Source organism: Fundulus heteroclitus, chromosome 1 (genome assembly GCF_011125445.2).
Source record: "Fundulus heteroclitus isolate FHET01 chromosome 1, MU-UCD_Fhet_4.1, whole genome shotgun sequence".
NCBI lineage: Eukaryota > Metazoa > Chordata > Actinopteri > Cyprinodontiformes > Fundulidae > Fundulus > Fundulus heteroclitus.
In genome coordinates, this window is record NC_046361.1 from 33,136,941 (window position 1) to 33,160,282 (window position 23,342).

Sequence of the window (23,342 nt, forward strand, 5' to 3'; positions counted from 1 at the left end):
AAAAAGGAATCTCTCAATATATCTTTAAATAAAGACCAGTTATTACCAATGCAATCTACAAATCTGACCTTTATGAAAAAGTGGCATGAAAAGAAAACATTTATTTATGTATTTATTTATTTATATGCCAAAGAGAGACCAATAGATTCACTTTCACAAGTGAAACATTACCTCTTCGCCATAGAGCTATGTTTGATATATATATATATACAGAGTGCGAAATATGGGGGGGTCCGGGGGGGCTCGACCCCCTCGATTAACCCATGAGAACCCCTGAAAGCCTCAAAAGCAAAATTTGAAGGGGGTCTCAAATTGTGTCAAAAAAATAAAAAATTAAATATTTTTTTGTCACTAATGGTCACTAAAAAATTTTTAAGCTCAACATGTCCAGTACTTACAATTCAAAACATTTATTCACAAATATCAGAATCAGAATTAGACATACTTTAATGATCCCAGGGGGAGATATGTTCTGTTTTTTGCCAAGTGGAGCCAGCCAATCCTGTTCGCGTATGCAAATTAGGCATGTGCGTGGCAAACAGAAGAAAGACGTAATGCTGACAACAATTAATACTAAAAATGTTTAAATTTTAGTATTAAGAACTGATCTTATCTGTTGTGCCTGTGCACTTTATCTGTTTCACTGTTGGTGCATCAGAAACGTCCTCTTGAGTCCTTGTATGTCTGGTGAATGTGAAGAATTGACATTAAAGCCAACTTTGACTTTGACATTGTAATGTTATAGGCCTACTGCATATTGAGAAAATTTACATCGGTATTGCGCAACAATCGGGAGATGGGGACCCCCCCAAATATTGACAGGTATTTCGCACACTGTATATATATATATATATATATATATATATATATATATATATATATATATATATATATATATATATATATATATATATATAGCTTTATTAGACATTATTCTGGGACTATTTTACATTCAATGGACACAAAAACAGGAAGGTAGAAGAGAAGGAGAGGAAGAGAAAAGGATGAGACAACATGCTGAAAGGGAGAAAATGTGACAAAAATAGAGGAGAGGAAAAGGTGTCACGATTTAGGTTTGTGTTTATTTGTTTTGGACTTTTCTGGACTAATTAGTTTTCACTCCCCTCAGCCAACAGCCATCTGTCCCCATCCAATCAGCTTAATCCACTCCTCAGTCTCCAGCCAATCAGCTCAGATCAGGTCCACCTGCTGTCACTAATTACAGTCAACTCTGCTCACCTGTCCACCTGCCTACTGACGCCTCTCTGGCGTCTCATCTTGCTTGTTGTGTACAGCCACGTGCCTCTACCAGGCTCTATGTGCTCAGCCAGTTGGGTTTTTCTGTCCTGTTGTGTTCAGCCCACACTGCTTGATGCTGCCTGTGTGCTGCACAAAGTCTGCAGGTTTCCCCGTTAGTACCAGCTTCTCGCTCTGCCCATAATGGTGGATCCTCGGTACACATTGCCTCTTCTGGTCAGCCCCTGGTTTCATCATCTGGTTGGTCCTGTCACTGCCTGCAACCCCTGGTCAGTCTGGTTCTGCTTGCCTGCCTCAAATGCCACAACTCAACCATCTGTGCCTGTATTTTTCCTGCACTTTTTAATGTACTGAATATTCACTTGGCCTCTAAATGAAACATCAGGCTCAGGAGATATAAAATGACATTAGAACAATATGCTCTCACTAAGCTGTAGATATGTGTCTGTATCTGGTGCATTTTTGCTTAAAACATTACATTGCTCTCCATTCAGTGAAGAAACTGGATGTGGATATTGTGGCCAGAAATTGCAGTCAAGTTAGATATTACTTCAAACTATTCTTACTCAAGTAGCATGGTGCAGTAAAGCTACTCCTAAAAGTGTTTTTTATCTCAAAAAGTTGCTTATACAAATGTAGTTACTTACCCAGTAACTCTCTATCTCTGGGTAGAAATAAGTTTCAAAAACACTGTTTACTTGATGTAAGATCCTCGTGAACCCTTCTTCAAAACATTAGGATGTCCCTTTAATAACTAGTGAGATAATTCTGCCGTTTAGTTTCAAGGAAGACTCTTACTTTTGCACTTTTCCAGTTGAATGCAAAGTGAACACTTGTCTTCTGAAAACATTCTCAGTTCTTCCTTTTTTAAATTCACAGATTTGATCATTTTATGAGTGTTTCAGACCCCAAAAGATTTACAAATCAGCACATTATGTTTCATCTCTGTTATGCACCTCATTTAGACTTTGTACTTAGGAAGTGTTAATACTGCAATTCATGGGCTGTGGCAACAGACACAACACTCCTTTTGTGCCACGGCCGCACAGATAAAAACTGTAACAAAGAAAAAATGTGAGCCAACTAACTTGGTTTGTGGCACGCTGCTTAAAGGCCTGTGGCGTTTCGCCAGGCACCAGCCTGTCAGTGCTGGTGGTATGCCCGTGATGCATGAATGGATTTATAAAGCTATTAAGAAATCATCCTAAGGTATTCTGGCACACATCTGCTCCTCGGCTCCCCTTTGTCTTTGCAGCAAGTTGACATCGAGAGCAATTACAAGGTTTCTATGGCCTTTCATTTGGCGCCCCGGAAAGGTCTCTCATTACTAAATGTAAGTGATTCTATGGGTGTGTGTTTGATTTCTATAGCTTAGCTTTTAGTCCCCTGTCTGACTCCAATTATTTGTAACATTTCGTTCAGCTTAATTGGACATATTTTCACCTTAGATGATCATTCTGATTAACACAATTATGGTGACTGCTGATGTAATTCTCTCTAACATCTCTCCTTTTAACATTTGATTGTAACCCCCCCCCCCCCACACACACACACACACGTGTTTTTAAGCCATTTACAGCATGAAGGACAATTACACATATCTGTAGCTTCTACATTGCACATATGATGGATTCTTGTCTGTGCTGCTTTGATCCAACTTTGTACTCAGGCAACCTGGATAAAGTGAATGCCTATGAGCTGAACTGAAAGAAGCTTTTCTTGATATAAAATAAACTTTACAACAGCTTTTTTTGTCAGTTCTGATGTTCAGTTATTTAAATACACACCAAATATCAAATTTATGCATAACTGCCTGTGACAAAGTGCTTCCGTAACGCTGCAGTCATTTTCTCAGGTGATGTTAAAAAATGTATACCATTTTTAATCTTGTTTCGGAATTGTTTCATGTGTTGGTATATATTTCTGTGGTTTTTACCTCCAAGATTTGTTGCCTGCATTGCACAACTTTATTTATTAAACTTTTGCCTTGAGTACTGCCCTGATTGTTTGTTGCATGGCTTTAACAAGGTTGTCTGATGCATTCCTCAGACTTTGGTCCATATTGATGGATGGCCATCAACATGTATGGAAGATCAGAGGATGAGTACAATGTGCTCACAAAAATATGGACATTGACATTTAAATGATTCTCAACTGACCCAGATAGAGAAGCCTGGAAGCACCGTGAGAATCATTTTCTCAGGGATTTTAATACCATTCGGCCTTGACCATCCAGATCTCCAGTACCGGGGGCCCCACAGGGAACTGTGTTGGCACCTTTCCTGTTCACCCTCTACACCTCAGGCTTCTCCATCCAACTCCCCTGGCTGCCACTTTCGGATGTTCTCAGCCAACTCTGAAGATGCCTCAGAACGAACAGTGGACACGGGACTTTGTGAACCGTTGCCATTGGAAACACCTCCTGAAAGCATGGATTTCCGCAGTCGCAGAGCCACCACACTGACACTGCTGAACGTCTAGGGAACTGACAAAGATGGTGGACTCTTATACGTACCTGGGTGTTCATCTGAACAATAAACTAGATCAGAGTCACAACAATGATGCTCTTTACAGGAAGGGTCAGAGCAGACTGTACCTGCTGAGGAGACTTGGGAATTCTGGATTGCAGGGGTCGCTCTTGACTTTGTGGTGGCATTAGCGATCTTTTGTGGTGTTATCTGTTGGAGCAACAGTTTAACTACATCTGAGAGGAAGTAGCTTTATGTAAACTCATCAGGATGGCCAACAGTGTCCTAGAATGCCCCATCGAACCAGTGCAGGTGGTGGGAGACAGATGAACTTTAGCGAAAGAGCATCTGCTGGTAATTGCACAGCTTCTTGTAGATAATCTGTTTATACACAATTATACATGCACATTCTGTACACTTTGGGTCATCCTACTCAGTCGCACATTTCATTTAATTAAAGTGTGTTTAATTAAATGAAATTAAACATACTTCTTCCCTTACTTGCTGCTACACCTGAATGTTCCCACTGGGGCAACAAAGTTAATTCTATACTTAAATCCACTTTCTTTCTCATTTTTATGTCCAGTTGAACAAATCAACTGTAACACTTTGATATTTGCTGGAAATGTAAAGTTCATAGCAAATATAATTTTTTATTATTATAACTGTAACGTTCATTTCTAAAGTTGAAAGAACAAACGTCAAAGTTTAAACAACGGTTCCAATGAATTATGAAATACTTCTAGCTAAATCTGTTCTTGGATAAATTGCTTTCATTATAGTCTAGCATATCTCTCCTGTAATTGCAAATTCAGATAAAAATTAATTTTACACCCCTCGCACATGCACTGACCATGATTGTTCAATTAACAGGATCCGGTTCAAAGACTGGAGACCAGGAGAAATTTTTTTTTTTTATATTAAATTCTTCATACGCCCAGAGGTTCAACACTGCTCAGTCTAATTGTATGGTGTGAGAGGCTTGCTCTTCATTCAGTCACCAGACATTGTCATCTAGCAACTGCCTAATTTTATACATATATAAAAACGGAGGAAAAAACATTTGATTGTGTCCTTTTTGGAATTTAAAATGAAACTTTAGGATCCAGTAAACCTAATTTTACTAAGAGACTGAATGTAATAGCTATGGGCCTGTAATATTCATTTCAGGAATTGAGTATGATGACAGAAGCCACAGCTGAAAACCTCTGGAAATCTAAATAATGGAGTTTTGACATTGATCAAGCGACGGTAGTTAGTGCTTTGCACAAACCTGTGCTTAGAGGGAGGGTTCTATATCCCCTTTCATTAGCAAACCAGTTTACAGCAAGGGAACCATAAATCTTGATTGTGTAGCATCAGCAAAATGCCTTTGGACACGGTTTGTTTACAGAATTGCTGAGAGCAAATCTGATCACTGATAGCTGGTATTAATTAATGCTGCACATTGTCTCGCTCCCATAGTTCAGCCGCAATTAGATGCACCAACAAAGGAACTCTCTCGCATGATTAATTAGGGCATAAAATTATTTAGTCTCTGTCTGCTATTAAGGGTTATTAAATTATTTATAGATGACTTAAACCAGAACCCTGTGTCAGAAGGAAAATGCTGCTGTCTGCTTCCCGTATGCGCTTCTCTCCTTCGCTAACTGGAAATGCAGTGAATCTTTTTCTTACATTTCAACATCACTATATTGAAAGTAAAGCACACTAAATACAGAGCTCTGTAAATGTATTCACATCCTGTTGACCCTTCCACAATTTGTCCCATCCATCTATGTATTTTTTTGGGGTATATATTCAAAGACTAACTCAAGTCACATCTGTGAATTCACAGTTTTGACCTGAGTTAGTCTTTGACTTTATTCACTGGCTTTTTGGGTCTTTCTCCACCTAGCTTTGCACATTTAGGTACAGTTCCACTGGCCCGCCAGTTTTCGTGACCCATACCCGGCTCCTCCCCGCTCATATTATTTCTGCCCCATTTAATGTTGTTGCTTTTCAGTTTTTCTGGACTTCCTCGGAGAAAACCTTCTCATGTGTCCTCGCCCTTCAGCCAATCACTGAAATGAGGGGCATTCATTCAAAACTGCTCTCAAGTCAACCCGCATTGGCCTTACTCCTCAGCAGAGCTTTTTTTTATCTTTTTTCAAAATAACCAAAGCTCAGTCAGATTGAATGGTAAGCCTATGTAAACCTCTATCAAGTCTTATCATAGGTTCTTCATTGGATTGAAGTCTGGACTTTGACTAGGCCATTCTAACATATGAATATGCTTAAATCAAAACCATTCCGCCCCACTCTCAAGCCTAATAGTTTCCGGCGGGTTTTCTTCCATCTTCCCATCAACTCTGTCCAGCTACCCTGTCCCTGCTGAACAGAAATATTTCCACAGCATGAGGCAGCCACCACCATGTTTCACAGTGATGATTTCAGGATGCATTCAGGGCGTCAGTTTGCCCCCAAACACAGCATTTTGCTGTGATACCGCTGTGCAGAGAGGAGACAGGCAATCCCATGTTTGGCTGAGTTTTATAGCTAAATAAAAATTCTGGAATTTAAACAACATCCATGAGCACAGGGGAAGCAGGAACAGATGACAGGAACAACTCAGGGAGTCTAAAGCGATCCAGGATACTGTGCAAACGCCAAAACAGAACATAATCCAACATGAGAACAATCTTCATGTTCAATCCAAACCAAAAGTACGGAAGAGGATTAGGGCAATAAAAAAAGTCTATTCAGTTCTGACTTTATTCTCATAATTCTGAGATTAAAGTCAGAATTCTGACTTTTTTCAAGGAATTCTGAGATTAAAGTCAGAATTCTGAAAAAAAGTCAGAATTAAATAGACTTTTATTTTTATTTTTTGAATGGCCCTAGTCCTCTTCCGTACAAAAGTAACTCAGGGTTAGACAGGGTTAACAAGTTAATAGAAAACTGTGCACAAAGGAATCATAATACCAAAAGGAAACATGAATTAAGGTCTATTGATGGAAAGTGTTTCTAAGCAGAATGTTAGTGTATCAATAACCTAAAGAAATGCACAAAATAAGCATGAAGTCCTTTTAGTCTGCATTGTAGGTCAGCTGTTTCATTACTGGTCTCATCTGATCAGAGCATTCTTCTATATGTTTGCTATTCGTCATACAGGGCATGTTGCAAACTGCAAACTGGCATTCGTATGGGTTTCTTTCAGCAATGGCTTTCCCGTAACCATTCTTCCACAAACTTTGATTAATGCTGTCCTTACTGTGCCTGTCAGTTTAGATGTACGGCCATGTCCTGGTAGGTTTGGAGTTGTCCCATACTTTTCCATTTCTACATAACAGAGGGAACAGTTTTCAAACCGTGGGCTATTGTTTCATAACCCAGCCCTGCTTCAAACTCCTAAAAACTTTAACCCGTCTGCTGCTTTACTTGGTCTTGACGTTTTTTGTCCAGTGATGTTTTTGGAGCAAACCTCAAGTTATTCTGAATGTGGAGAACTGACCCTTGTATGCATGTGCGTCTGACATAAACGTGATATATTTCCATGTTGGTAAGTGCCGGAAATATGTGGGGAAGCAAAACTGTGATTTTTAAGGGAATTTGATAACACACATCAGAGTTGTTATATTCTGAATAAAGCCAGGTGTATATACACGCCAATCCAATGATTTAATCTGAATACATTTTATTCTGATCGTAAAATTTTGTGCATGTAAACATATGCAGTGTAAAGAGAGCTGAAGACACATGATACACTTTTCAGATTTCTATTTTTACAACATTTTTTGCATCAAATTTCTTCCCCCACATATTGGGGGCTACTTTGTGTTGGTCTGTCACACTGTACTACAGTGGTGTGAATACTTTTTTTTAAAGGCAAAAATGCCTAAAATAAGCATAAAGATAGAATTGGACAATAATGTCGCTCAGGGGTCACCAACATATTGCCTGAAGGCACCAGGTCGCCCCGAAGGACCACATGTGGTGCCCTCAAGCCTGTTCAAAATATAGCACAACTCTCCAGTGAACTGCATCTAAAATGTTATTTTATTTAGTTGCTCTTCATTTTTAACTTGTATGTACTTAGATTTTAAATGATAAAAAACATGATTATATTACATAAAGTTAAGATGAGCTCTGATTCTTCTAGTTCAAAGGTACAGGTAGCCCTTCGTATGACAGTACAAATGAAGTAGCTCTCAACTTCTCAAATTTGGTGCTTCCTGATGTAGATGATGGATATTATCGTGCCTTTAACTGGTTTAATGCCATGTGTTACTTGTGAAATAATAAGAATTGCTCTTCTCACAAATTCAAATAGAAAAAAAGAACAATAAAAAACACAAGGAAGAGTAATAGCTGTATGCCCGGCCCCTTACTGAGCTGTTAAGCATCGGTGGTGCAATAAGACAAGACAATGAAAAACAACGCAGTGTGGTTCAACCCATTAGAACATTACAGTATGAGAAAAAGCAACATGATACTTTTCAGAGCCTCGTTAAGGGGGTTGGAAGTGCTGTTACACCATCATAATTTTATCGCTTGTGCACAGTTGCCTCATTTATTTTGAGAACGGCATGATAATCTTAAAACGCGGTCGTCAGAGTATCCGTTTGGATTGACGCCGTATCCACGTGAATCCTTGCCTACAGGAAAGCTCCAGTTAAGATGAGTTTTTGCACCATCGTTTGATGAAGTCAGCTGACGCAGTATTTTACTTCAGAGACAAAGACCAGTCACGTCGACTAATATCTGAGTCCATTAACAGATAAACACTGGCAAAAGTGCGCACTTTCAGCATGCATATAAATCTGAATCATTAACATAAATATTTTCTTTCCAGTGAGTTGCTGCCTGCCGACTGAGTGCCATACAGAGGGAAAGCGATGTTTTCAGGCTGAATAGGGGAAAAAAAAGAAGAGAAGAAGCAAAAATGGGCTTGAATTCTCTGACAGTTTGGTTTTCTCCCAGTCTGTGGAATGTCTCTTGGGGACATCTGTTTGTCCCTGATGCAGAAACACAACAGTCTGACGCCCAGAGGAGGGTTCTCCAGCTTTTATCTCAGTAAATAGACAAGCTGAGCTGGCAACACCCCAGGGTCCATGCCCACTTTTGTTTACCTGTCTGTCCCATCGGGGGGATTCGAGCCCAGTGGTGTTTAATTAAAATGAATCAAATTAATATTGAAGGCTTTCGTTGGACAATGCAACAAAACAACAAACAAAACATGTTTCTGAAAGATACTGATACATCTTTAATTACCTGCTTCGTGTACTGAAAAGATCCAATTTATTTAACCAGGAATCCCTGATTGCAGGTTCTAGTGCCTACAAAGCAAGAGCTGTGGAGCTGGTTCTCAGTGGGTGTGGGACTCCACCAAGGCACTCTGTAAGGGGCCTGGGTCCTGCTTAAGAGATCGGGTGGGGGATTACTTCTTCTCCTGTAAGTAGCGAGGTGGGGCCCCCACTTATTGGACTTGTTTGTCCCACAGGTGCTCCATCGGATTGAGATCTGTTGCTGTGCTCGACAAACCCATTCCTGAACCATTTTTGCTTTGTTACTGGGCTCAAGATTTTGTTGAAAGAAGTGACAGCCGTCCATGATTAGGACTAGTACCATGACTGGTACCGTGAACAGAGATGCTGCTTTGCTGGACCATACACTGTGTATTCTGACACCTTTCTATCAGAACTAGCAACACCATTTTCATTAATCTGAGACACAGAGGCTCATCTATAGGATCAGATCTTCTCTCCCCTCCAGCATCTATCAGCTGTTCTTTGTTTGGATCACTTTGATAGAGATGGACCACTGCAGATCATTGTACAAAAGCTGTAATTTTATTCTAGGCGCTCTGATTCTGTTTTCTGGCCACAATTGAGCTGGGAGCGCGCTGATGGTGTGAGGGATGTCGGGATGTCGGGATTTTTCTCCTGAACATGGTCTTTCCCCAAGGCAATCACAGAAAAAATGCAGGGCATCCATTTTCTTTTGCTTAGATACATTCTATCTACATTTTTATACAACAAAGATGTTTGTATATTTTTTGTCTTGCCGTTATTATGTTGTCCTTTTTAAATGCACCGAAATCTGCATATTTGTTTTTGCAAAGGCCTCTTCTTATTCAATCTTGATTTAACCATTTTTTTTCTGCACATTGGGATTTATTTACCATTATGGAGGACAGAGGCTTTGAAAGTGAATCAGAATGGCCAGGTCACTAATGAAGCATCTGTACAGCTTTACAAAATTTACTCTTAATTGTGTTTTACAAGCTCTCGAATTGCAGACCCACGGCTCTGTATGAACACTGGAAAACACTATAGCAATCTAAACAGTCTGCAATTCTGTCGCAACATTGATTTATTACAGCAAACTGAAACTGCTCTAAACAGAAATTTGACATTTAAAACTCCACTATAATTTAAACTGCCGACCTGTCCAGGGTGTACCCCGCCTCTCGCCCAATAAATGCTGGAGATGGACACCAACCCCCTCTGCTGATAAGCGGGTATAGACAATGGATGGATGTGATTTGAAAACTTTTGTAACTACCTATAATAACCACATGATGGCACTGTGGTTTAATCTGTGAACCCACAAAAATCATTTGTCTTTGCCAGGGCTAGAAACTTTTAAGAATTCCCATGAACCCACGACAGACAAAGTCGCAAGGCTGCAGCCGAGCGATTAAAGAAAGTATGACTTTAAAAGAGCTGCTGTTGTGATCTTGTTTCCTGTGATCCATAAATATTGAGCAAAAGGGAAAGTGATGCTTGAATGGGGACTGCGGCACCTCGGTAGCTCTGCAGATGAATGAAGATGCAAATGGAGGGATGGGGGGGATTTAAAGCCTTTAGTGACACTAAGCACACCCCAGAGGCCACGGCGCAGAAAGCTCTGCCTCAGCACATCAAGGACGAAGCCCCACCGTCTGAGCGTCCCTTGGCACGCATTACATCCAGTTCATCTGCATTTCCAGCCAGACAAACACTTGACTCCATATGCTAAACTGAGCCAATGACAAGGGACAGATGTGTCCTCCACAGAGAATCCAGTTTCATAAGCTGCTGCTCTACAAACTATTAAATACCCAAAAGAAACCGCTGGGATGGAGAGAAAAAAAAAGTCAGCTCTATTTTACATGAGAATGGATGTGTCTGGAAAGCGTAGCCCAGCTTTGCCTTGGCTGTAAATGTCAATTTCATGTCAGATTCTTTCTCTATTCATCCATGTGATTGCTTTATTCCTTTGCATGAGAATAGATCGCTGCCCTATTCTTCTGATTTCGGTAAATGAGAAACATTTTAAAGGACGAGCTCGAAGACAACCACATGGTCAGGCAACACTTCATAGAGTAGGAAATTGTGCAATAGACTTTCAATTCATGCGGTTACACTGTGACATTTCTAGCATTTTTAACAACAAAATATTAATAAATAAAAATGCACATCTTAAATATTGTAAAATTTTCACGTAACCTTAAAAACTACATGAAGTGAATCCAATAAAATAACTGCACTGCATTGCAAAAGTATTCAAGTGCTCATACCCGTTGAGTCACATTTGGTCACACATTTGTATCAAGGGCCACTGAGTCAATAATTTGCAAAACTAGCTGTTACAGCTTCACATCCTTTAAGATTTCTCTTCCAGTTTGGCTCATCTGGAGACTGAAGGTTTGGCCCAGTTTTTGTAATAGTGTAACATTAATCAGAAAAAATGGAGCACATTTGATAACATTCATTTTTATGTCTTGCACAAATTCTTATTGGGTTTAGGTCTGGACATTGACTGGGTCATTCTATCACATGAACATGCTTTGATCCGGACCATTCAGTTGTGATCCTTCCTGTATGTTTTCTTTTGTTGACCTCTGAGAGATGAAGCTCCATTTCAGTCCCAAGTACTTTGCAACCTCTGACAGGTTTCCTTTCAGAATTTCCAAGTATTTAGCTCCATCCATCTTCATATGAGGTTTGATATGCTCCCATGTAGAAAAAAAAGCATCCTTGAAACAATGTGCTGCCACCAACATGTCTGACCACGAGGATGGTATTTTCCGAGGTAAACCGAAAAGCTCGGACCACCTTCTTTCTTCCACTTAACGTTTATGCACTACTGTATATTGCTGTATTAAATAAAATCCCAATGAAGTACATTAATGTCTGGGGTTGTGACGTGATACGATATGAAAGATTAAAAGAGTATGAATTAATTGCAGGCATTACAAGAAAAAACTGGATCTTTTTTACATAGTAAAACAAAAACACTGAAATAAAAACCCTCCTTAATATAATTTCTTAATATGTTCCAGTGTTTTTTGAACCATTAAATTCCGTATGTGCTGCAGGGTTCACAAGCTTTCCAGTCCCACAGTCAGCCTCAATAGCCCTGGAGTTTGTTTTTATCTTTTTTTTTAGCCGGCTGAAAGAAGCTTCCTGATGGATCCTTGCAAAATAGTGTCACAACCATGATGGCCCCTTGTGGCATGTTGTTTCTCTGAGCCAGTCAGGCATACAAAAGTACAGCTTTCCTCTCCACTGCTTACAGAATTGCGGGTGAGCCCACAGCAGGTGAACCTGTCAGAGTCAGCACCTGCAGCATCCTAACAGCCAGCGGGGGAAAACTGAAGGACAGAGAAAGTTTAGTCATATGGAGCTGTCCTGTGCTGCCAGGGGAGTTTAATGATGAATGTGAAACAGACTGATGTCTGAAGACAGACGTCAGAGATTTACATAGCAGAACTATTAAAGGGCCTGTATCATGCAAAATAAGCTCTTTTGAGCTTTTAACTATGACATGATGCTATGCCCATCAATATTATGCCCAAAGTGATATTTTTTCTTGATGCATGCATGCCAGAGTAATCCTTGTGAATGGTGCTCTACGTTACCGGCCTCCTCCAGGAAGTATCTACCTTGTCCGCTCTGTACTTGTCCAGTAAACAACACGTCCAGGAGTGGTGACATGAGGCAGAGCGCCATCATTTCTGCTCAAAGTTGAGACGAAGTGGCTCTTTTAGTACCTAATCTCCACCACAACAGCAACTGCTCTGTTTTGATACCATGCTGCAGCGGCTCTAGAGCGACCCCATGTGGGGAGAGACGGTGGCGCAGAGCAGACAAGCGTCTTTCTTCCGATTGGAAAGAACTAACCTAACAGAAGCCAGACGCATGTCGCTCCGCCTAGCTCCACTCACATCGATCTGGGACCTCTCCATAGGAATTGCCTTTATTGAAGGCTGGGCCTTATCAAAAATTCTTGCATATGATTGGATAAGCCACTTGTCTGTCATCTTTACCGACGTACTATTTCAACCACTCACACCGAAGCTAACCCGTGACGCTGATGAGAGCGACGCAGGAAAAAAAACTAAACTTTTTTTTTTTATGTGTTTGCGGCTCTAGTGGCACGCATTTTATTGACAGTGAGCTGACAGGAAGAGGGGGGAAGACAGGCGGCAAAGCGCCGCGGGTCGGAGTCGATCCCGGGCCGACCGCGTTAAGGACTAAAGGCCTCCTAATATGGTTCGCGCTAACTGCTAACCGCTAACCGCTCCGGGGCAAGTTTTGTTTTCCGGGGCGCGTCCGCTGCAGACGCGGACGCGCCCCGGAAAACAAAACTTGCCAAATCCGGTCGGGAGAAGGGCGAAAATATCGTTTCCACCAACAAAAGCCTTCAGAGCCGTTCTCTGATGTTCTTTTAATGAAACAATATTAGGTAGATTGGACAACACGGAAGAAATAGCAGCATCAATGTTAACGCTTGCTTCCTCGACGAGCCGCCATTGCTATCAAAACAGTCTCACGTCATGGTCGCGTCTCCACTACGTCACATCTATGAAACTCCAGCCCTGCGTCCTGATTGGCCAGACCATAAAATTGGTTGGAGAAATCACTTTCAATGGGCGATGTCCCAGATGTATGTGAGTGGAGCTAGGCGGAGCGAGACATGCATCTGGCTTCTGTCAGGTTAGGAAAGAACAGCACTAGAAAACAACCAGTATTTCAGAAAACAAGTGGATACTCCATAGTGTCAAAGGCAATCATTCGTCATAGATATGCTTATAGTTGACTTTGATAGGCTTAAAAAGCATGATATATAGAACCTTTAAACATTTAGTTCTCTTAAATACAAGGGGTCGTTATGCACAAAGTTAAAACATACAAATAGACAATGATAATTTAAAGTCAATAGGTACATTTTCTTTACGAAACGTTTGTAACCTGGTTTATTATTTATATGTTTCCTATTTTGTCACATTACAACAACAAGCATTACATTTTTAAAATAATTAATTTAAAAGAAACATTCATAAAAACATGGAGAGTATGTCATGTCTTTGTGTTTGGCCATTTTTATTCTGCTAGCCTTTGATAAGATCCCATTTAACTAATTGCTTCTCGAAATATTAGAGTCCACCTGTGTGTATTTTAAATCCGTCTGAATTCAGCTGTTATCTGAAGGCCTCCGATGACTATTAGAGAACATTGGTGAAGAAATAGCATCATGACCAAGGAACACAGCAGACAGGCCAGAGAGAAAAAGGTTTTGGAGAAATTTAAAGAAAGGTAGGTTAGAAAACAATGTCCTAAACTTTAATCGTGTCACAGAGCATGGTTCAATCGATCAGCTAAATATAATAAAAAAGAAGACACAAGTGAAAACCTACGGGGACATGGCAATCCATCTAAACTGACAACCCGAGCAAGGAGACTATTTATCAAAGAAGCAAGTAAGAGGCCTATAATAAATCTGGAGGAGCTGCAGCGATGTAGAGCACAGGTGGGAAAAGAAAAATGTTAAAAAGATGACTTAGTTGTCTATTCCACAAATCTTGCCTTTTAAAAAAAAATGTGGCAATAAGAAATCCATTGCTAAAAGAAAACCATAAACAGTTTGCTGCACACAGGAAACATAAGAAACAAGAGGGCTTTGGTTGGATCAGAGCACAATAAAAGGTTTTGGTCTTTGTGTAAAACGACTGATGAGACAATGGATGGGACTAAATACAACGAAACCCTGGAAGAAAACCTAGTAAAGGCTGCTGAAGACCTGAGACCCGAGTTAGAATGGCCCAGTCATAGTTTCAATCTAAATCTAGATGCAGATGCATGCAACATTTTTCAGATATTGTATTTGTAAAAAAGTTTGAAAATCATGTATCACTCCTTCCACATCGCAATCTTTTATTATTGTGTGTTCGTCTATCAAAGAAAATCACATTAAAGTGCGCTGAAGCCTGCGAAAAAGTTCAAGGGAAATAAATACTTTTCCGCAGCAGTGTACTTCAGTAATGACTAAAACTCAAAGGCATGCCCTTTTGGTCTTTCACAGCTTTGCTCATACAGTTGTTGGCACTATAATTTGTTTAAATGTTGATTTATGGACTAATAGACTGTAATTGCTGCTCAGTGCCAGCGTTAATCCAAGCTGTCGCCCTCCTGAAGCACATTAGGCTAGATTTGTGTAATGAAGTAATTAGCTCAATTATGACGAAGAAAGTGGGGACGGTGTAAGAAACTGGGAGCAAGAAGCAAGAAAGTAGTCGGGTTCCATGAGTGTTTTCCATCAGGGTATTATGAAACTGTCTGAATGAAGTAGTTGAGAATTATCCTGTTGAGAGCAAATTATTTTCTAAATTAAAGCCCACAGGTTTCAACAAAACTCATAAAACATGTTTTTCCTTTGGTGGCTTTGAATGCCCAGTGTCGCGGGGACCATTTTGTCGCACGATCTTAGATATCAACTCCAACTATCTATTTTTTTTACATTTCAAAAAGTTTCTTTCTGGCCCTTCTTCACCCAGCAGACGCCGCCACCATAAACAAGCGTTCTCCGTTGTCTGCTTGTACCATCATTGTTATTAGTCCTTTGGATTGCCTGTGAGGTATCGGCAGGCTCAGAGGGGCGATGGACGCCAGGCTGGATAATTAGTTGTGCCTCGATGCCAGACGGGCACAGTGCCGTCACTTAGAGGGGAAATGGAAAGTGGCATCCCTATCAGAGTAACACCGGAATAACCTGTGAGGTGTGAGGGCCGGGTTCCAGTGCATCTGTCACATCACAATGCAGATAGCCCCTGGCAAGACAATACTGGCGACTGGTTAAAAACACATACAGCATGGATAATTATTTTACCCCAAGAGACGCCCTCCTTCCTGTATTTGTTGAAATTGACAATTGGGTGGCAAAGCAAACTAAAGTCTGCATTGTTCTTGTGTTCACCGGAGGAAATCTCTACACCTCACATAACAAAAAGGAAGATCTCTGCAGATTGTATGCATTTATTTGCAGTCGATGCTAAATTTTTCTAATTCTCACTTGGTTTCACACAGACAGAAACATCCTAAACTCAACACCGTCCTTTCAAGACGAGCAGGATGATGAGGAATAGAGCCGCACATGACACCAAGCTAAGCAGCATGCCAAACAAAAGAGGCAGAGCTACATCCAGAGGTCCCTTAGGGTACGGAGGGACCGGACCTCGCTCCACAATCAGATCCAGGTCACTCCATGTCAGATCCCCAACTGAAACACAGCACCAAGAAGAAAAAAAAAAGGCAAACATGCTTAAGATTATACGGACCATGGGAACACTTATTTTTCTGACATTTTTTCACCTGAGGTAATCTCTCAGGAGGGTAAATAAATGGAGAGGTGATAATTACATTTTTGAATCTGTTAACGTCCTGGGAAATATACTTTGTAAAGCGAGAGTGTTGATGTTGAGAAGTAATGAGTTGGAAGCCTGCCCACAGCTACCTCATCTAATCCAGAATCTCATCTAAACACTTAATAGATTCAGGGTTCAGTGAAACATCATTCAGACAATCTCTGGAGCTATAACCCAAAAATCTCCCTCTGGCACCACCAGCCTTCCAGCTAAAACATGCATAGGGTCCTTGATTCCGTGTGATTTAATGTCCATCTTTTAATATATTAGGAAAATCATATTACTCTTTATTTTGCAGACCGTCTGATGAGGATGCTGCTGCCTGTTTGCATCTGCGTTGATGGACTGGACACCCAGAGAGTTGCCATGCTTCTGGTACTCCTCAACGTAGCGCATTAAGCTTAATGCCTTATCCTGGTTGATGTTCTTCCCCACTTCTGTGAAAACAAAAATACAGAAACACTCCCGCATTGAATTATAGTAAAACACGAACATCATCAATGTGACCTTTTACCTATAAGGACTGTGTTGTTTTTTTTTACAGGTCTTTTGAAACGTCCTTGGAAGAGCACAGTTCTGCTCAAAGCAGCCCCTCTTCCCACTCAGGTGGCATCCGGAGGTCTCGTGTATTGAGAGAAATCCAGATAAAACGTCTCATATTTCTGTCAAAATCCCTTTTGAAAAACTTTCATTTGTTCTGATATAAAAATGTTACCTTGAATATTGATTGTTGATACATATTAAACCTTGAAGGTGAATCCTGTTTTGAAATAAATGGAAAGATCAAATGTTTCAGAAAGGAAGTAATGAGAAAAATGGCTTAGTTAGGGGTTTTATAGGCTGTTGACATTTTTAAGGCACATTTCAACCATGAAGCACAAAATGTTTTTCCAGGAGCTTATTTTCTCTACACTTTTGTTTATTGTAGCCTCTTTTGGTGAGCATTTCAACTATGGATTTCAGCAAAAGCCTATTAGCAGACCCTGAGCCGCTACTTTTCCCACACCGCCAGTCTTAGCAGACGCCTCTCCAGCAGCTGAGGGTTGTAAAAGGGACTCTAATCACAGAATTAAAAATGTTATTTGTAAAACTATAACTGATGATTCTGAAGCAGCGAATACATTTTGTAACTTTTATACAGTTGCTACAAACTCCTTGGGTAAGTGTAGGAATAAGTTTCAAAGGGATTTCGCCCCTGTTACACCAGACTGCTTTAGAAGTTCTTTGCACGTCGAAAAATTCTTTGCACAATGATTGCAACTTACAAACACAATATATATATTGCACATAAATATTAAAGTAATTGCTCAATAATAAATAATGTCATGATATGCTATAAACAAGGTCTGTCTCCACTATGTAAAGTCTCCTCACCTGAGCATGCAGAGTCCTTGAAGATGGTAGTACAAGTCATTTCTGATCAATTAAGCTAATAATTATTTGACCGCTTGGGAGTGCTTGTGAATTACAGTAATATCATTGGACTTTCATCCCCAGATGGCCACACCATCAATAAGTTTAGTGGGAAAAAAGATAATGAGATGTTGATATCACACAAAAGTAACTTACTATGTCTTGACTCAGCAGTAGGACTACATTTACAGACGCTCCCATCATAAGCGAAACAAACACTCTGAGAGATTTGAGGTTCCACAAAAATTCAGTACTGTTATATAGGAGTTATGGTATTGCTTTGATGTTGAGATGATCCTCTAAGACAAATTGAATGGGATGGGTAATGCTTTCATTTAACAAAATGAAACATTCAAATTAGTGTATTTGAGCGGATTTCTTCAGAACAGCAATCAAGTGATTAATGATTGCCACATCCAGCATCACGCTGATCCCCACCATCACGAATTCCCGTCTTACAACATGTCTTTGCATATTTTCCTTGTGTTATTCTTTGTAACTCCAAAGCTGCCGATGAAGGGAACAGATGGGTTGTTGTCGGGCTCGTGTCAGCTCCACTGAATCCTTTGTCAGATCATTTACACCTCCTCCTTTCCATTGCCACTCAGCTGTAGAGCTGATGTGCACGCCGGACGGCAGCACACGCCAGAGACCGGCAGCGTGCTAGCTATCCCAGTCTTCAAGTTCCAATTAAAACAAATCTCAAAGTGATGAAGCAATTGTTTTCTGTTGTTAAACTCTTGGAGAGGCCAGCTTGACCGCAATGAACCAGTTCTGAAACTATGCAGACGGGTAGCGGAATGAGGCTTTGTTCCAGTTTCCTTTTGTCATGGGAAATGTTGTGCGGTGTGCTTTTGGGATTTACTGCTATCAACGGCAATGTACATAAAAATGAGCAGCTTCAATGTGACAGCTATCCAATTAGTAAGATACAAATTCCTATTTATGACAGAAGACTATTAAGTGCTGCAAAGGACAAGCTTTCTTTACACGTTCAGCTGGGGACCTGTAAATATCCAAGATTTATTCCCGTTTTTACCCCCGATTCCCAGTCGGTCTGGCGTAGTTGTGTGCAGTCGGTAGGGAAAGTCGGCGCACAAGCATGGAAGTGAGGACTGGACTCTGCCGGAGTTGGTCTGACAGGGGAACCAACTCAACCATAGCTGCAGTCAAATAAACATGCTTGAACTTTTGGTGGCAGATCTGGATGCAGTCGGATGGTATGAACTGATAAGTGACCTTAGAGAAACAGGACTTCTTTAGATATCTCCAGCTGAATATATATATATATATATATATATATATATATATATATATATATAAGCTATTCATTGATGCATATGAAGACAATAACAGCAGAAAAATATTTTCTAGAATTTCATCATTGCAGCTGAAAAGAGGACTCTCCACAACAAATCCGGAGAGGAAAGGGAAACCAACATAAAACTGACCAACGATGAATGGTTAAGTATCTGTAAAACACAGGTGATAACTACTACTTCAGATCTGTGGAAGGAGTTAAAATAAAAAAAAATTACAAATCCTGAACACAGCTGGTGTTGGAGAAAATATGGTGATGTGTCTACTGCTCATGTTCACATCATTTGGGAATGTCCCTCTATAGCCACATTCTGGGCAGATGTGATGGAAGCACTGTATAACTGTGTATCTTGCCACCAGGCTTGGAAAAACATGATATCTGCTACTAGAATATTACTGGTGAGCAGTAAGAAATCTATAACCAGGAAATGGCTGAATTATCAACCTGCAGCAGTAACAGAATGGAAAAATGTACCTTCTCTCTGAGGTATGCTTGTCTAAAAAAATGTGTAAAGTGTATATGAAATGTATACATGTTCTTTTCCTCTTCTTTATTTCTGTTGATATTATTTCGATTTTAAGATAATTGTTTGAACTATTCCGGTTGTTATTGTTACCATTCTTTCCCATTTCTCTTGTGTGTGGGTCATAGATAACCTGTCCAGCTAGATTGATCATTTGTAGCACTCCACGTTCTGCACATTATCAATCTGGCACTGCTCCCATTGAATCCATCAGGGGAAAGGAGGGTAATTCAGCAGAATTCGCCAAGCTGATTGGGCAAAATGACACTTGGTACCCGCCTAGTAAAGGTTAGTTTTAGCCGATCACGGTATCAAATTAAATCGTAAGCAGCATGCAGCATGGGGGCTCAGCAGCTCTTGCTTTCATATGCACCAATATGTCTCACCTTCAACCATAATACTGCAACGTGATTGGCCCGAACCGTTTTTTGGTTCGGACACAAATGGTTGAAGCCGGAACGGTACATGATGGATTCTCGTGTGTTTGTGAACGCACAAATAACGTGAGATTTCATCTTGTAGGCAAGGTTAAGTCATGGGGATCAGAGACCATAGATAGATCAAACACCCCCTTTGGCCTTAAAGGAGCCATAATAAACATTTCACCACTAGGTGGGGCTCGGGCACAGTCTGTAGACCAAAAGAAGATGTGTGACAAGCTGCGCCTCTTTCTATCTCACTCCAGCTGCAACCCGGCCCCTCTTTTCCTTTCTCACGTGTCGCCTTCTAAGCGCATTTTTGTAAAGGATAAATACACAGCAAAGCAGCATCATCTTTTGGAGGAACATTTCTAGTGAAGAAGTAAGTGCTGTAAGCTGTAAGAGAACATTTTGATCTGCTGGGGGTGCTCTCTGCCATGTTGCCCCAACGCTGCGCTGGTCTGACAGTGGCATTTTCTGGGCAAGAAGAGGCTAAGCCCTGATTGGCAGCTGTTCACATGCACGTACACGCGTGGCCGGCCCGGCTACGTAAACAAGAGACTGGAGAACAGCACAGAGAGATGCGGTGTGACGTCATACCATAGTCCATCTGAACTATTACTTTCAGTTCTTCATATACCTAATTTTTAGCTCTTTCTATCTAAAATAATGAGATTTTGCTTGTTGCCCCTTTAAAATTATACACTAATAGGGATCCGAATGATGGTAGAAAGACAACGGGAGTCCAAGGACTCAAAGATTTTGACCTGAAAATTATTATGTAACCCATGATATTGTTATTTTTTTCTTTCTAATTAACTATTACTATGTTGCAATATGAGTGGAATTTGAGATTTAATGCTTCCTTCCTGATTACTGATAACCCTGTCTGTATTGTTAATGGTAAAAAAGAAACAAATATTAAAACTTTATATTTAAAACTATGCAACATTAGGAACATAAATGCGCAACAGCACTTGGACTAAAATACACTATCAATTAACTGATTACAATCATAGAATCATAAAAAGATCCAAAACACAACAGAGAGGCAATTATTCAAGACCAAATAACAGTAAATAATAAAGGCCCTTATTGTAAAAAATCCAACAATTTGTGCAAAATAATTGAAATAGTCTGTCCAAATCCTGAGAATAGTTTGTTTTACCGCCAGTTACCGGTATGTTGGTCGCTCTGAAAATTCCCTTAGTCTGTGATCCAGCAGCAAGCCCAGTTAAGTGTGTGATCCCCAGGCTTTCAGTCGTGAAACAAAAACCAATCTGTTCGTGTGAGCACCTACTCTTTACAGAGTCTGTGAACAGCGTGAGTCGGGTAGTGTGTCCCCCGGCTTAACTCACCCAAGGCAATGTCTGTTCTGCCGATGTGCTGCAAGGCGCGAGAAAGCCTGTCGTAGTAAGTCCTTTCACCAAACTCCAGCAGCCAATCTGTCAAGGCTGTTCTGCATTGACTCTTTTCATCCGCTAAACACAAAGCAAAGGGCCGTTAGAGAAACATGACACTGAGCACCAGGAAGCTGCAACAAGTGCTCAAAACCGGGTTGGACACGTGAGAAACAGTCTTAACAGCTTTTTACGTTTACTCAATTTCAACTTTCACTGACAGCAGTTTTAACTTTAACTTTAAAAGGTTTCCATTTACCCAAATTTGTTATTAGTTATTTATTATCGCCATGTTGTCTATGAATAGACTTAGTCCATATTGTTGTTGTGCCTCTGTTTTGTTCAAATAAAAAATGGTTCTGCCTGGGAATTGAACCAGGAACAGCTTTGCTGTTGTACACCCCTCTTCCACTGTAGCACTGCATGCTGCCTTCTTAGCTCATCTGGGATGTAGGGTCACAGTTTGGGCATTATTTGAACTTTTTGAAATGTTAGTTATCTGCTTTCGCTTGTATGCATCTGCCCCGTTGCTATGGTTACACACATCATAACAAGTGGCGATCAGTAAAAGAGACCACAATAATAAATAAATAATAAAATTAATAAGAACAATAATTCTGTGAGGAATGCAGTACTACAATAAAAAAAAATTAAGTGTCAAAAATGCGAAATTGTGGAAGAAATAAAAAAATAATGAATCGCTTTTTAATAAAAAGAGTTACTGCAAACTCTTTCACCTTCTGAAACGTTATTCTAGAAAAGAAAACCAGTAACTTTGGGATTCCAACTGCATTTTAATGCGCGGTGGTAAATACCTCCCTCAGCAGTTTACTTCAACATTCACCTACCTAAACTTTTTTGATGACCCAGTATGCCCCCCCCCCCCCCCCCCCTCCATGGCAACAGGACGTGAAAACACTCAGGTGGTGTCAAAGGCCTCAAATGACCCGTGGACCAACCTGCAGCAGAGGAGGTGTCTCTCTTGGCTCGGAGCTTAAGATGCAGCTGATTATTTTCTGGAGAGAGACGATCAATGTGCTGAAAAATGTCCTCCTCTGGGCGAGACAGGGCGAGCAGGAGGTCCTCGCATTCTTTGGAGGTCAGCAGCTCCACTAAGCGTTCCAGCTGATGAACTCCGATGTCTTCTGCCACTGCAGGTTCAAAAATAATGAGCAATGGCAGCAGCATGCACAGAAATATAAGCAGCTAGCTGCGAGACTGGAGCTTGTACTGTATACTTAACTGTCCCTTGAAGGCGGGACTCTATTAAATATTTGCGCAGTTAATTAAATGTGATGAATCATAGATTGTGCTGATGTAACAAAATGTTTTTTTTTTTTTTTTGCAACAGCAGCTTTCAATTAGCAAAAGCTGCCGGTGCGGCGTGAACCTATTATATTGACCTGAATAGTCCACATTTCGCAGAGGTGTCTGAACCTGAAAACTAAATCTACGTGTTTCTCACCCGTGTCCTCCTCTCGTGTTGGTCTCTGCAACAGAGAGAAGAAAAAGACGCACATCCAAGAGACCTTCATGTCAACTGTTTGGCGTCAATATGCGCTGCTGATTTCCACAGTTTGTTCACAAAATGTACAAATGACCTTGGAACTTTTTGAAAGTCAAACTAAAGTCTTGGTAACTAATCGCCATGGATACTGTTGCTACATAACCACTCACCTATAGTCATTTAAAAATCAGCACATTGTTGGACAGCCTGTGTGTTATATAATATATTTGGATACTTAATCCACATTTTAACCGTAGTGAAAAACACGGAGGCTGCACAGTTGGTGCAGCAAGAAGGTCATAGGTTCAGATCTGTGGGGTCGTTCTGCGTGGAGTTTGCATGTTCTCCCTGTGCATGCGTGGGT

At 40.5% G+C, this 23,342-nt stretch overlaps 1 protein-coding gene across 1 annotated transcript; it reads right to left on the bottom strand.

Annotated features, from left to right (window-relative positions):
* Window positions 1-15,984: 15,984 nt before the first annotated feature.
* Window positions 15,985-23,087, bottom strand: LOC105935173 (transmembrane and death domain protein 1). The gene is made up of 5 exons (XM_012875457.3): window positions 22,937-23,087; window positions 22,431-22,622; window positions 21,430-21,552; window positions 16,680-16,832; window positions 15,985-16,250 (listed from the first exon to the last, which is right to left on the bottom strand). The coding sequence occupies exons 1-5, from the start codon at window positions 23,004-23,006 to the stop codon at window positions 16,075-16,077; spliced, it is 714 nt and encodes a 237-aa protein (XP_012730911.2). The 5' UTR covers window positions 23,007-23,087; the 3' UTR covers window positions 15,985-16,074.
* Window positions 23,088-23,342: the final 255 nt, after the last annotated feature.